Source organism: Tasmannia lanceolata, unplaced genomic scaffold, assembly GCF_043159265.1.
Source record: "Tasmannia lanceolata isolate RefF3 unplaced genomic scaffold, GAP_Taslan_0.1 ptg000008l, whole genome shotgun sequence".
In the NCBI taxonomy this organism is placed as follows: domain Eukaryota; kingdom Viridiplantae; phylum Streptophyta; class Magnoliopsida; order Canellales; family Winteraceae; genus Tasmannia; species Tasmannia lanceolata.
This window is the reverse complement of record NW_027518685.1, coordinates 52,243,421-52,255,884: the sequence shown is the minus strand read 5'-3', so window position 1 is coordinate 52,255,884 and position 12,464 is coordinate 52,243,421. Positions and strand designations below refer to the sequence as shown.

The following is a 12,464-nucleotide window of genomic DNA, read 5'->3' as shown; positions in this document are numbered from 1 at the left end:
CGTGTGTTAAAACTGGATAGGTTCTATGTCATTCATATGCGTATTTTATATTCTAAAAACGGGACAGCAGTGTTCTATGTTTGTGTGCAAGTTTAATGCCCTCAAAACAGGGCAGCAGTCATGTTTTTCTGTGTGTGAGTTTTATGCCCTCAAAACAGGGCAACGGTCATGTATTTTTGTGTGCGTGTTTTATGCCCTCAAACAGGGCAGCAATGCTGTTTTTCTGTGTGTGAGTTTTATGCCCTCAAAACAGGGCAGCAGTCATGTGTTTTTGTGTGCGTGTTTTATGCCCTCAAACAGGGCAGTAATGATGTTTTTCTGTGTGTGAGTTCATGCTTTCAAACAGGGCAGTAGTAGGCTTTTCTGTGCATAAGTTTTACGCCCCAGAACAGGGCAGCAATAGTGTCCTTCATGTGTCTTCTTGCTGGCCGCCCAAAAAAACAGGGCAGCAAGAGTCTTCTCCGGGTATATATCCTTCCTGTCCAAAGATAAGACAGCAATGGTATGTCTATGTGCATGGGTTTCACCTAAGATAGGGCCTCAACGTAGTACCTGTACGTATTTTTGAAAATTTAAACATAAGGAAAACAAAAATTGACCCTGTTATGTTCTATCACTTAACTCCAGGACTATCACACTCCACTACCTATCAGAAACCGTCCATTCTTCCCCATTCGTAAGTTAAGGCAGGTGACAGGTAGACCTTGTGTTGTAATGGTTTCAATATAACTTGTTTCATGCAAAGTATTCTTACGTATACTATTTTCTTTGTGATAACTGTATAGCTCATTATACTTGTTTACTTGAAATGAAATAAATAATAAACTGTTTCTAACCTTTATGTGAAAGGATGCAGGAAAAGAAGGCAAAGGTAACGTACCTTAAAATCCCTAATTGCATATCCTACATGGGGGAGAGTGAAGGGGAAATTAAGGTTATGGTGGTATCATCCTGGGACCTAGGTCCAAAGGCCAACGCGAGAAGCGTGTACAGCCTTTCGTTGGCAAACCATCCAAAGGGATAGTATCCCCAAAACGGCTCGGCATTAAATGCGAGACTGAAATCCGAGTCCATAACGCCACTACCATTGGACAGGGGTAGTGGGTAGTCGTGCGGCAAGGACACCGGCAAAAAGGAGAAAGTCAGAAAAGAACTGACAGAAAAGTAAACTGGGGAAAAAGCCGGATGTACCTGGGGAAAGTGCTGTCTCATTTTACATATTCGATGAACACATAACATATCATTCATTATTGTCATTAATTCCTGTTTATACCGATATAAATGGCGTAGATTTATTCTCCAGTTATTTATTATTGCTTCTAGATGATTGCTAAAGATCTGAATTGTTATTGCATGCCCTTTTATATTGTTCCTTTTACTCCGCTCGGTCTTTGGAGGACCCTGCTCTAACGTTGTTTCCTCCACCACAGGGGTTGAGGCGTTAGATGGCGGAGCGTTTGTAAACGAAGAAACCATGGGATAAGGGATCGTGTGATCGGAGAGTTCGCTTCATGGATTATTGCGCTATGACGTCTTGCGTCATTTTCTATTTTTATTTTGTCGGGACTTTCTTTAGTTTGAACTTTAGTGATTAAAACTTTACCTTTCATTTGGAGTATGAGTATTGAAAGGACCTCTTGTTATGGTAGACTTATTTAATTTGGAATAAGAGTTTTGTCGTGGTTGTTGATTATATAAAAAATAAAATTTTCCATGATTTTTGCGTTGTTCTTTTGCTCGTAGCGACTTGACAGAATCTGGTCGTTACAGTACCTTGACCATCTCAGTTTTTTTTAGTAATACAGTTGGCGATCATTAAAAAAAAGAGAGAGAGAAAGTCGTAGGGGAGAAACATGAAAAGAAAAAAAAATGGGTTGTCTCACAACCCCCTATAATTTATTAATTCAATTGAGATATACAAAATACCTAAACTTCCCTTATTTACATAAAGATGATTTTAACACTCCCCCTCAAGCTAGAACATAAACACCATTGATGCCCAACTTGGAACAACCCAACATATTAGCTTGCAACCTTAGAATATCTGCCATATGATTATGTGAAGGAACAATAGGATTTCCATTTTTCATGTTCATCACTTTGACTCACATAAAAATGGCATTCAATCTCGATGTGCTTGGTTCATTCATGAAAAAGGATTATTTTCAATGTGTGTAGCTGCTTGATTGTCACAATCTAATTTTGATTTCAGCTGCTATTGAAACGGAATCCACTTGGATTCGGAAAAATACCAGATTTCACTCAAAATTTTGAGATTTCACCTGACATTTCGGGATTTAGTTAATGTTTCGGTCGAAATGTACGAAAAATAAAATTTTTCATATAAAAAAAGCAAAGTTTCCGTGACATTTCGACAGGAATTCTGACAAAAATGAACCCCACTTGCAAAAAAGTGTAGAACTATGAGATTCCTTTAATATATTTCTAAAAAAATGACAAAAAATAAAAAGAACAACCAATGGTGGAAAATCTTCTCTGGAGTTTGGTCTTGATTTCGTCCTGAAATATTTTTCTGATTTTACAAGATTTCGGCCAAAATTTCGCACCAAAACTGAAATGTTTAGTTTTCGCTGACGATTGAAACCCAAATGAAACTGAAATTTAGAACCTTGGCTTAACTTTAAAGTCCAAGTCTTCTAGCTCACAAGGATGGCCCATAGCCCATACAGTACTTTTGCACTTGACCATGCTACTATATGTTGTTTCCTACTTTTGCACATAGCAAGATTGCCACCAACAAATGTACATTAGCCTTTAGTAGATCTTCTATCTGAAGGTGAACCTCCCAAATCAACATCTATGTGCCCTCCCACTTCTTGATGACAAGTTGAAGTTTTGACTTGTACAAAATTAAATTGTCAGTTATCATAATATATGTGAGACACCATTCCAATGTGGTATTTGAGGATATTTCATAAATTGACTGACTACACTCACTACAAAGGTGATATCTGTTGTATAATAGTCAAATAAGTTAACTCACCCACCAATCTTTTATATGTTCTTGGATCTTCATGTAGCTCTCTAACATCAAACAACAATTTACCATTAATGCCCTTAGGTGTCATAGCTAGTTTTGAACCAATCATCATGTTTCTTTGGATCTCCCTGAGCTTTGATACGATGACAAACGTAACTAAATCTCTCCTTGTATTTTTAATAGTAACTTGAACCAATTACAAGTATGCAGTATGCACCTTTATTTTTAAAAAAGTAACTTGAACCAATTGTAAGTATGCCCATCTTTATTAAAGTACAATAGGTAAAGGGTATAAAAGTAAATTCCAATCTAATTATATACACTTGCTGCTGTGTATATATAGTTATATACATGCTTACAAAGGTATTTCAGTGTGACTTATGTACACCCAATGTTGTTGTAGTGTCCTCTATGTTTTATAGTTTTTCCTTGATTATTTTCTGGTGTATCCTTTGGTTTACAAATTCGACATTATTATTAGGTGCCTGTGGTCTTTTCTCATATACAATCAAGAAGTTTGATAATTACTGAAAATAATAAGTTAAATTCTTGGGATATTCACCATTCTTTCGTGGTGAATATCACATCATATTTTATTTCAGAATTCACCAAATACAAGTAGGTAAAGGAGAAGATGTCCTTCTTCTCCTTTACCAGGATTTACAATAGTAGTATCCACATCAAAAAGTTACAGACACATGATAATGGCTAAATTGTCCCGAATTCAAAGTCATTGAAAATAATAAAAGTGTCCATCCGTATCACCTTGTCCTTTGCACACGATCAACAACAAAATTTGCCAATCTCTACATATGTGTGAGGGTAGGATGATAGCTGAATCAAAACCCTGATCTCATCCACTATCCCAGCTAATCTCCAAGGGCCAGCACATCGACTCAAAGCCAAAGCAATCACATTCGTTGAATCCCCTTCCACAATCAATGGGTATTAATTGAGTACCACCACAAGCCAAACAGTAGAGCCTTTGCCTTTGCCTCGTTTGCGTCGCAGGCACCCACCGGCCCAGAAAAAGACATGATAAGGTTCCCAAGTGTGTTGCGAACCACATGATAAGGTTCCCAAGTGTGTTGCGAACCACACCGCCGATCCCGGATCTCGGCCAATCCGGGATTCCCCCCACGAGCTACCATCAAAATTAAATTTAAACAAGCCATCAGGGGGTGCATTCCACCGTGGTGTGACTTTAACTGATGATTTTGTCTCAGACATCACCGCAGGACTGTTCCAAAGAATTGCAATTGTGGTGTAAGGGACATCTCCACAGTTCCTGGACCAAGAAATGATGACAACCTTGATGTCAAGAGAAATACGATGCCAGGATTTAGACGTGCCGTTGAATATCCGGTTGTTTCTTTCCAACCAAAGTATCAGATGACCGCGAATGGAATGGCATTCCACATCGACTTGCCAATGCATCCGTTAAAGGCCCTGCTCCAATTGATAAGGAGCTGGGAATAATTGTTCGATAACACCCAAGTCATACCAAAAAAATTAAATATAGCCATCCAAACATTGAATGTGAAAGGACAAGCGAGGAGCACATGATCCAGAGTCTCCTCATGATTACTACATAACACACACCAACCTGCAAGCGTGAAGTATCTTTTCTTTAGTTGATCACAAGTGTTGATGCATTGGTAAGAGACAGTGGATGCCCCACTCAAAATATGCGTGATGTGGAGCTATTAACTTCATTCATTTTCTTAAAAAATAACCGAACGGAGAAACCCCCTTCCGAATCAGGAGTCCAGACTCCAGATCCATCGGTCCTCCACATGAGGAGAGAGATAGGTGGCGGGTAATAGCATGGTTTTAAATTTCGGTTTCGGTGGAAACCGAAACGAAATTCACTGTGAGTGGGAAAAGTACCAAACTTCGCCGAAACGTTTCGGAAATTTCAGTGAAATTTCGGTGAAACGTTTCGGAAATTTCTGGTGAAATTTTTACAAGATTTCGTCCGAAATTTCGTACCGAAACCGAAACCGAAACCGAAACCGAGATTTAAAACCTTGGGTAATAGTGAGGGAGATCAGAGAAAGAACCGATTTCCCCATCCTTCAGATTGCGTCGTAGATGTATATCCCAAAAGAAATTCCTGCTGTCAGCCCCCCTAATAAGGTAATCAGAGATTCTTGCCTCCTGATTAACCTCAATGCGAAATATACCTGGATAAACAGTGCAAAGTGGCCTTTCTCCCAAAAATCAACCCAAAAACGTATTTCAACCCCCAAACCGGCTCTGAATCTAACCAAAGGTTTGAATTCCTCCCGAGCCGCTCCGAATCTAATCCGTCATTGCATCGTTTTAAAACTCCCCTGCGTCCGCATCGACTCCCGCTAGTCAACCCCCTTTTACCTTGGCCGCGTTCCGCGTTGCATCCATCTGCATTCCACATTTTGCCCTACAGAGTCAATAAAATCTCTTTTGACTCTCCCGAGTGACAACTGCATCAACAAAGTACTTAGCCATGTCAACCGCGTTCTTGGCTGCTTCCGCGTCGAGTCGACAAGGATTTTTTCTTGTCCTCGTTCCGCATTTTTAAACACCAGGTCATTGTATTTCAATTGGCGGCTGAATTGATTTATATAGTTGCGAGGTTGTTATTATATTTATATTAAGGATATGAATTCTAAAGGATTCATTTAGCCGACGCCAACTAGTTTGGGACAAAGGCTTTGTTGATTTGAGTTGAGTAGATTAAGGATATGAAATCTGTTAATTTGTTTTGATTTCTTGTTTTTGGAAATCAGATGAAGGGGGTTTAAGCAATGAGCTCCCTTTCCATCTTAGAACTTTCACAATCACCTGGTGTGAATTTAGGATGTTAGAACTCTCATTTGGCTCAAGAGAATTTGCTCCTAGACCTTGGCAAAGCTGTCCGAGGAGAGATTTTTCTAAGCTACCGGGTAGTTTTGTTAGATGTGTAAATTTTGGAAAATTGAGGGGAAGAGTAGTTTTTGACTTTAGAGGGATGAGTGTCATGGTTACATAGCTAAGAGAATGCATTCGACCTATTTCCAGCGGAACTACAGATTCAAAGGTTTTGGCTTGAGAGATTATGTCTTTCACCTAAACTAGATTTAATCCGGATACTATTCATCTGCTACTTCATCTGCTACTTCATCTCTAGGAGTATGGTGATTACTCTATTGAGCTGTTCTTAAGATTGTCTCTTTTAAAAGGGTATGGGTTAAGGTTTAAGGCAAGGCTTCTAGATGCAGAGGGTTGCATTTTGAACTATATTTGATAAGTTATCACCGGTAAGAAGTAGGGAAGGAAAGGACATATAACTGTAATTGTTTACTTTGGTGTGTTATCTCGGATTTGAGGTTTGCTCGGCTTGGTTACTTATCGTATCATGTAATAGGATGGGACTCCTGGTCCCAGCTGCTATTTTAATATCAATAAAATTCGTCATTTAAAAAAAAAAAAGAAATCAGATGAAGGGTGTCTGGGTATGAAGTTGCTATGGGTTGTCCTTGAAGACTCAGGGACACTAAGAAGAGATAACTTTCTTCTTAGACTACGTCAGTCTCTTTGGATTTATTTACATAGCATACAATTGCCTTGGATAACATAAAGAGTGTTAAAGTATAAAAGATTTAATAACGTCATCTCCATCAGCTTAAGCTTTTGTAGTTGGTTGTTTCACATGGTATCAGAGCAAAGGTCCTGAGTTCAAAACTCCTCGTTATAAAAAATCCGCATGTTATTGCCAACCAAAAGATGGGGCCATGTGGCACGTGTAGGCAACCCTGAAAAGAGGGACCACACGTGAGGGGGAGTGTTAAAGTATAAAAGATTAAATAACACCCTCTCCAACAGCTTAAGCTTTTGGAGTAATTGGTCGTTTGACAAAGAGAAAGGAGATAGATATTGTTAAGTGTTCTTCCAATGTCCCTAAAGCTGTTTTTGCATTTACCATCTTCTCCATTGCCTCTTCACCCATTTAAGTTTGGAGTTACCCTTTTCCGAGCATATGTTATATCATTGACTTTCCCTCCCTTTATTGTTAGAGCTTTCAACTGCTGGAGTCTTTCTTACTATTAATTTTTTTTTTTTTTTTTTTGAATGATTCTTTCTTACTACTAATATCCCTCGCCATTGTTTCTGAGGGAGTTTACATTCGGCTTTCTTTGAGCTCTCTTCAATAGGGTTCTCTATTAATGGCTATAAAACGTTTTGAGATTCTTGCATCTGATGTTTGAAGAAAGCAAGCTTTGCTACTTAAATGCATTAAAAGTGTATTACTCCATTTATTAAGCAATACTATAATGGAGGTTGCTGGACTCTCAATTTTCTTGTAATCCATGCCTTAATGTTGTATGATTATAGCATGACCTGACTCTAGGGATAATTTATTTTTTGGTATCAAGTTTAGTCACGAGATTCGTATACAAAAAAATGCTATATATTTTCAGATTTTAGATGGAATATTTATTACGTATCACATTTCATATATTTTTGCTCGAATGTATAATACTAACGGGATATTTGACCATCTATCAGTAGTTTGGGGTTTTATACGACTGGTTTTAAATTTTTTTAATTTTCTATTACTTTCCAACAGACACTAGAAAATGCTAGTCAGACCCAAGAAATGAAAAATTGGATAGAACGTGTTAAGCTATGGCTTAAGGAGCTATCTTTGGCTGAAAGGGAACTCAATGATCAACTTTCCGTTGATCAATCATCTGATAATGATCTTCCTATTTGGTTTGCTGCAAAAAGGGCAGTCCCCCGTTATGAAGACCTTCTTGCATCCATTGGACCTCGTGGGAGGCTTTTAAGAAAATTGCTCGTGTGGATTGGCTTTATTCCCTCCAAGACAGAAGCACCATTTGCGCTTGATAGTGACACTACAATATCAGAACCTTACTTAAGGTTATGAAATTCAAATTTCTTTTTCTCTTTTCAGATTCATGTATGTCGAAGTTAATTTTCTCATCTTACATTGGGTTCAATTTTTATTTAAAATTTGGATATAGAAATGCTAGTTTAGAGTGTTGAAATATTATGTTAAACTCAAACAGGCCTTACACGACTAATATTTATCTGCTTGTGTAAAGTTTGACATATTTTTGTAGCCTTTTTGTTAGTTTTCTATTTATAGTATATTTAAGGGTCTCATGAAATGAAATCACTATATAGCAATTTGTGTCCCTAACATCTTGCACTGTCCAAGTATTCACCATTACATGATTTGTATGAACAATGATTTTGATTTGCAATCATTTCCTTCCATTAGATGGGTTCTGTTGGCAAGTCAAAGTGAGTTCAGTTGAATCATTGATGATAGGCTTTCATTATCGTGTTGGGTGAAAGGAAACTGATGCAGGAGCATCCCCTTGGCGATTTACGTCTGCCTCTATGTGTCCCTAGTGTAGGTTTTATTTTGGTTTCACTAGTATTAGTCATGTGCTGTCGTGTTTGTATTTTCTTATTTTCATGTGTCTTTAGTCGTCATTTACTTACTAGGGGTAGTTAAGTCATTTCATATTGTAATGGGCTAGTATATAAAGCCCCAAGATCTCTCATTTTAGATACCTCTTAATGATTTGAAATTTGGGAGAGAAATTTTCTCATGTATCTCCTTTGTCTTTCTTGGGAAATTGGAATTCTAAGCTATTGATTGTAGCCTTTTCAATGGGAAATGATATTTACGCCGCTTTTGATCACCAGGGACACCCGGCGCCAGTGTACGTGGCAATCAGACCCACTGGAGTCTTCTGACGACAAGTACATTATCCCTCCTTTAGTCATTGAGACCTTGGCGATGGGTGTCCCTAGTAATCAAAAGGGGCGTAAATATCACTTCCCTTTTCAATTACTGCCATCATTTCATCCGATGTTACATTCAAGGGTCGTTGCCGATGATTCCGCACTTGATCCGATCTCGTGTCCCCACGCTCGAAGTAAGACCAAGAACCCTATCTTCTCCAAACTTCAAAAAAAAAAAATATAGACCCATCTAATTCGTGCTTCTGCGGTGCTATTCACCGATTTTCACATGAACCAGTTGATTGAATGAGATATTTTGAGGCCCCTAGGTCTTGTCAGGTGATTCAAACAAGTATATGTTTATGAAGTTCGGTGTTTCCTTTTGGGGTATATATAGGTTTTTCTATTTTCCATACTAAGAGTTTGTCTGTTGTTATGGCTTAAGGAGCCATCTTTGGCTGAAAGGGAACTCATTGATCAACTTGCCGTTGATCAATCATCAGATAGTGATCTTCCTATTTGGTTTTCTGCAAAAAGGGCAGGCCCCCGTTATGAAGGCCCTCTAGCATCCATTGGACCTCGTGGGAGGCTTTTAAGAAAATTACTCTTGTGGATTGGCTTTATTCCCCCAAGACAGAAGCATCATTTGTGCTTGATAGTGACACTACTATATTAGAAACTTACTTAAGGTTAGGGAAATTCAGATTTCTTTCTCTTTTCAGATTCATGTATGTCGAAGTTAATTTTCTCATCTTACATTGGGTTCAATTTTTATTTAAAATTTGGATATAGAAATGCTAGTTTAGAGTGTTGAAATATTATGTTAAACTCTAACTGGCCTTACACGACTAATTTTTATCTGGTTGTATAAAGTTTGACATATTTTTTGTAGCCTTTTTGTTAGTTTTCTATTTTTAGTATATTTAAGGGTCTCATGAATTGAAATCATGATGTAGCAATTTGCGTCCCTAACATCTTCGCACTGCCCAAGTATTCACCATTACATGATTTGTATGAACAATGATTTTTTTTTGCAATCATTTCCTTCCATTAGATGGGTTCTTTTGGCAAGTCAAAGTGAGTTCAGTTGAATCATTGATGATAGGCTTTCATTATCGTGTTGGGTGAAAGGAAACTGATGCAGGAGCATCCCCTGGGCATTTTACGTTAGCCTCTATGTGTCCCTAGTGTAGGTTTTATTTTGGTTTCACTAGTATTAGTCATGTGGTGTCGTTTTTGTATTTTCTTATTTTCATGTGTCTTTACTCTTTAGTGGTCATTTACATACTAGGGGTAATTAAGTCATTTCATATTGTAATGGGCTAGTATATAAAAGCCCTATCTCTCATTTTAGACACCTCTTAATAATTTGAAATTTGGGAGAGAAATTTTCTCTTGTATCTCCTTTGTCTTTCTTGGGAAATTGGAATTCTAAGCTATTGATTGTAGCCTTGTCAGTTACTCCCATCATTTCATCCCTTGTTGCATGCAAGGGTCGTTGCCGATGATTCCGCGCTTGATCTGAACTCGTATGTCCCCACGATTGTCACATGAACCAGTTGATTGAAGGAGATATTTTGAGGCCCCTAGGTCTTGTCAGCTGATTCAAACCAGTATATGTTTATGAAGTTTGGTGTTTCCTTTTGGGGTATATTTAGGTTTTTCTGTTTTCCATACTAAGAGTTTGTTTGTTGTTGATGAGTTTTTGACCAGGAGGCTCCCTTACCACGTATAAAAAAAATCAAGGAGTTTTAGCCCTGTATTCGTATCTTAAGGGGGAGGAGGGACACTTTTTTCATTGGGCATTTTTTAGGTTATGGCATATTCTACGATTTTTATTTACCCCATCGATCATCATCCTTTTCTGCTGAAATTTTAACTATGGATACCATTACCATGAGTGGAAGACCTGGAGTTTTAGCTCCAGATATCAACCCTATAGGGGAAGATTTTCTCATTGGGCGTTTTTGGGTTCTCGACGTGTGTGAAATCCAAGCTTGGCATCCTTTGTGTAAATCTACACAAGGTAAAAGTTTTTTCTTGGTTTTTTCGTGTGTAAGCAATACAGTTGTCTTTTCTTGGTCTCTTGGTGTGTGCCAGGACGATCTATTATGTTTGTCATTTCAAAATATTATTTGATTATTGTTGGTTGAGTTAAGAGAAATGTCGAACAACAGTAGCAGCGATACCTGTTCTACCAACATCGAAGGTTCTAGAATGACTACAAGTCAAGTGATACTGTCATACCCTAACATGCCGGTACTTATGGTCCCGGTTAAATTGATGGTAACTGGTTACATTACTGTCTCCATATTGCAGACGAAAATACTTGGTAGAGATTTCTTATATCGGAGTCATCATTAGATCCAGAGAATAACATTCTACTATGATCCCAAATATGCTTGACAGTATAAAAAAAAATCAGGGATCCACTAATCACTACTCCATGTTGTAATATACCAAATCCATGATTTGTGTATTCTCTTATATCCACATTTCACAGATCTTATCGTCCGAGTCAGGTTTATCAACTGCTAAGTACTTCAACTTAACTTTTCCAGTTAGAAAACTTCCACAGATTGGGCCCACTGAACATAGTTGCTTCCATTAAGTTTAATGGTCATCATTTGAATGACCAAATCATTTGTATTTACCTTAGTTTCCCTAGCAAAGAAGAGTGTAGAGATCATGAACTATTTCAACTTAGAAGGACAAGACAACACCTTTTTTCACTCGGCTGTGGAGGCCCTTCACCATCACGAATATCAAACATACACAATAGTCCACATGTGGAACTGTCTTAGACGAATTTTGTCAAACACCTGATGATCACGAAATAACAGCCCAATCCACACACTTGCACACAAAAACACACACAACATTAGCAGGTCCTATAACACTGCACATAGCACCACAATGGTTCTCCACATGCAGCGACATGCACACCAAATCAGGAACTCTGAAAATTACGATCCACCAAAGGAAAGACCATGCTGCAAGCACATTAAGATATAACCACACCACGCCTGGATCTGAAACCATGACTAGATCTCACTAAACCACATCCATATCTGAAATAATGGCCACATCTAACCATACTAGGTCCAAACCTAACCAAAGTGCGACCAAATCTATTATTTTCCGCAGCCACGGCCATGAAAAATATTATACCGCAATGATCAAGTTTTAATCATAAAAAATGTGTTTGCTTCTCTTGAAATCATGATCTGGATCACACGATACCACGATCAAAGCTTGAGATCACCACATCAAATATAAACATCACCACCACGAATATTTAGATGATCCTCATTTAATAGGTTAGCAACGAGGCTTCAATCACCAGTGTCAATTAAAAAGGAACAGATCAGCACAAGTGACTCCTTGTTATCTCCCCCATTTTGGTTGGTTCGAGAAACAAAAGAAAGGAGAAAAATATCAATGAGGATCCCTAAGAAAAATCAGTCGTGCTCTTATACCAAGTGAGTCTTTACATTGTATATTCTAGAAGGAAGAGAGAGACAGAGAGAAGAGAGAAATAGATAGAGAGATGGGCGAGAGAGAGAGAGAGAGAGAGAGAGAGAGAGAGAGAGAGAGATGACGGATAGAGGAAGAGAAGAGGTTTGCATTATTATCCTCATGGGGGAAATACACCCCGTAACTATTTATAATATGCCAAAGCTTAAAATATGCTAAAATTGTCCTTTCTTCTTTCTATGTC

The 12,464-nt window shown here is 38.1% G+C and overlaps 1 protein-coding gene across 9 annotated transcripts in view; it reads left to right on the top strand.

Moving 5' to 3' along the window:
- Positions 1–12,464, top strand: part of LOC143885357 (DUF3754 family protein, putative (DUF3754)) — a 119,709-nt gene that overhangs the window by 57,891 nt on the left and 49,354 nt on the right. For 7 of the 9 annotated variants that reach the window (XM_077389490.1, XM_077389488.1, XM_077389487.1 and 4 more), the window contains exon 5: positions 7,593–7,906. The exons of the other annotated variants lie outside the window; for them this stretch is intronic. In XM_077389490.1, coding sequence (XP_077245605.1) covers positions 7,593–7,906 — 314 coding nt within the window. The remainder of the gene's footprint in view (positions 1–7,592; positions 7,907–12,464) is intronic. 9 annotated transcript variants of the gene reach the window in all.